The sequence below is a fragment of the Gossypium hirsutum genome, chromosome D04, assembly GCF_007990345.1.
Source record: "Gossypium hirsutum isolate 1008001.06 chromosome D04, Gossypium_hirsutum_v2.1, whole genome shotgun sequence".
NCBI lineage: Eukaryota > Viridiplantae > Streptophyta > Magnoliopsida > Malvales > Malvaceae > Gossypium > Gossypium hirsutum.
The window spans coordinates 18731970-18735347 of NC_053440.1; the positions used below are offsets into that span (position 1 = coordinate 18731970).

The following is a 3378-nucleotide window of genomic DNA, read 5'->3' on the forward strand; positions in this document are numbered from 1 at the left end:
CCAATTTTTTTGATAAAATAGAATCAAGGCGATAAATGTATAAAATAATTTCAAACTTTGATGAAATACTAAAATAAAGAGTAAGGTTAGATTAGCCTAGAAAAGGTTTGATTGATATCTGGTCAACAAAAAAAAAGAAATATTAAATATATAGTGTCTTGTGTCATCCAATTAAGTGATTCCTTTTTTTCTTCTAACCTTGAAAGTATTGATAGATATTATCGAAGAGCAGATGCTACGAATCATTTAATTGAAATTGAGTTCTTTTTTCAAAAATATCATTGAAAAAAGTGATCTATTTTTTGTCATTTATACGACCAAAATATTATGATCATGGTCATTAAGAATTCAATAGGACCCTTCCTTGCGAATTAGACAAAGAAAGAGGAGGCGAGCCCAGCTGAGTTCTTACACTTTTATGCCTATAACTTAGTTCATCCCATTATCCATTATTCCATATTACATGGACAAACCTAATCCAGAATATGAACCATAAAAGAAAATACTTATTAAACCGATCACAAGTAATTTCAGTTTTTTACTAGTGGCTTTAACCATAACCTCAGCTTTATTTATTGGGTGGGGATGGGTACAAGTTTCACGGGTGGTAGGGCAGGGATGGGGACAAAAATTAGACCCACCGTGGGTGGTGGGGCAGGTATGGGTATGACCTTGTACCCGCCTCATCCCCTCTCGCTTTTCCCCATCCCCACATCATCCACGCCTGCCCCGCATAATATAATAAGTATATTTGAAAAAATAAATATTTATAAAAATTTAATTTTGATAATAGTACTCAACTCACATTCATTGCTATTTTTTAGAAAAAAAAGGAGATCACTCCATAGTTTCTCACGCCAATTTTAACAAACCTCACTCCTTCAGTTTCTCACTTTCTCTATTTTACATGGAAACCCTAAAATTATTCACCATTCCTCCATGTCACAACTTGCAAACTTGAAGCTCCTAATTCATCATCTCCTTTATCTTCTAAGGTCCTATTCTCCTCCCATTCTCTTTCTCTCAGTCTTTCTCTCTCTTTCTCGATCTCTCTCTTTATGTGGGATTCATCTCTAGCAGATCTATTTGGTATGTTTCTATAATAATTGAACGTTAGTTGTTGGTTTTTTTTTTATTTTTGTTCTTTTTTTTTCAATTGCAATTTCATTTTGTACTTGTTTTTTTTTCAATTGAGTGATTTTTTTTTCTGTTTTGACTACTTGCAACTTCACAGAAATTAAGAAATTAACTTTACGCTGCAAGATCCTGTTCTCCTCCAACTTTCTCTCTCTCATTCTCTTTGCGGGAATCATCATAATCTGGTATGCTTTCTTTATTAATTTAATGTTAGTTATTCAATTTGACTGATTTTCTATTCTTATTTTATTCAATTACCAACAAAAATTTACAAGTTGTATTTAATTCTACCCAGAACATAAAAAGCTAGTTTTGGAGCAAAACCAGAGCCTTAATGAATTCAAAACATGAAACTTTGTCAGCAATATATAAAATGTTACTCATTATCCATACTCCAATTAATAATAGCAAACGAGCTTACAACTTATAAGTGGCTTTGTGGAGTAATGAGTATATAGAAAGAAAAGGACTGAATTATTACATTACTTTTTTTCTTTTTATTTTATTTTATATATTTTTTGAGGCGAGTCATTACATTAGTTTTGAATTGTTGCATACATTAATTTTTTTTGTTCAATTGAGTGATTTTTCTGGCTTTTTTTATTCTTGTTTTTGTCTATGTTAGTTCTTGTTTCTTTTTTTTTGTTCAATTGAGTGATTTTTGTTCATGTTTTATTTGATGTTAGATAAACACGTTGGTTTATTAGATAAAAAATTAGACTTCTAACTAGATTTATTTTATCTGATTATTTCTCACCAAAAAAGTATTAGAGTTCTCGCCAAATATATAAAGATTAGTGGAAGAAAAAAATAGATATCGTTTTTAGCTTTTGGGTAATTTGGTTTCCATTAAATTTAAAGTAGAATGTTAATTAGAATGAGTGAATATATGCTTTATTTAGTGACTTTGAACTTGAGAATGCAACCCTCATAGAATTAATCCTTTTGTTGCTAGCATTTTAGTTTTGTTGACAATATACTATTATGGCTTTGCAAATGTTTCAGGGAAATGGCTGGTCCAGATGCTAATGCTCCCACCCCTTCAAAACCATCAACTTCAGCGAGTTGTACTCCAATTTCATTAGATGATGATGACAGCCTAGTAGATAGTGTTTCAAAGGATCCTTCTATTCTACCTTTAACTAGTAGACATACATCATTAGTTTGGACTAAATTTACAAGAAAGCGAATGGGTGATGCCATAAAAGCCGAGTGCAACCATTATTCCAAGCTTCTTACTGGTGGAAGAAGAGCTGGAACAATCCAATTGAAAGATCATCTAAAAACTTGTCCAAAAAGAATATTTCAAGATTATTTGGCACCATATGAGTTCCACCAAGAGGATGGGAGAAGAGACTTGGCAAACATGATTAGTTTGCATGAGTACCCCATTAGCATGGTTGAGCACTATGGTTTTAGAAAGTCTTCTAAGACACTTCAACCAGGGTTCAAAGTACCAACTCGCAATACAACTAAGAAAGACATCATGCAAAGATATGTTTCTTAAAAGGAGAATATCAGTACATTGCTGAGAAAAGAAAAGAGTCAAATTACTTTAACTACTGACATGTGGAGTGCAAATAACCAAAGAAAAGGCTATACAACTGTCACTGTACATTTTATTGATAATGCTTGGAGACTACAAAGCCGAATAATAAGATATTGCATTCATTTTAAATATTTTAGGGATGGAGCTTTTTTAACTGGTTTAGTAACCTTTTATTTATTGCATATGGTAGGTTTTGTTATGTCCCAGCCCCTCACATTTCTGAGGTACTTGCTGACACTTTGAAAGAATGTATTCAATCTTGGAATCTTGATCTTAGATTGCCTACTATCACTGTGGACAATTGTACGACTAATGATGTAATGATGGATATTTTGAGTGGAGAGTTTCCTTATGGTTCCCTTCTTTTGTACGGTCAGGTTTTTCATATGCGTTGTTGTGCTCATATATCAAATCTAATTGTTCAAGATGGGTTAAGTTCTGTTGTAGCTGATAGTGTCTAAAGAATTAGAGATAATGTTGTGTTTTGGACTGCTTTTGATAAAAGGATCCAAAAGTTTGAATACGTAGCTTGGCAATTGGTTCTTGAATACAAAAAAAAATTTGGCACTTGATTGCAAGACTCAGTGGGATTCTACTTTTGAAAAGCTTACAATTGCTATGAATTATAGGGAAATGTTTGTTATTTTGAGTGGCCGAGATAATCTTTATAAGAATCCACCGAACAGTAAAGA

General features: G+C 32.4%; 1 protein-coding gene across 1 annotated transcript; it reads left to right on the plus strand.

Annotated features, from left to right (window-relative positions):
- Positions 1 to 903: 903 nt before the first annotated feature.
- LOC121216421 (zinc finger BED domain-containing protein DAYSLEEPER-like) lies at positions 904 to 3038 on the plus strand. Its single transcript, XM_041092095.1, has 3 exons — positions 904 to 1089; positions 1235 to 1322; positions 2143 to 3038. The coding sequence occupies exons 1-3, from the start codon at positions 1059 to 1061 to the stop codon at positions 2642 to 2644; spliced, it is 621 nt and encodes a 206-aa protein (XP_040948029.1). The 5' UTR covers positions 904 to 1058; the 3' UTR covers positions 2645 to 3038.
- The last annotated feature ends 340 nt before the right edge of the window (positions 3039 to 3378 follow it).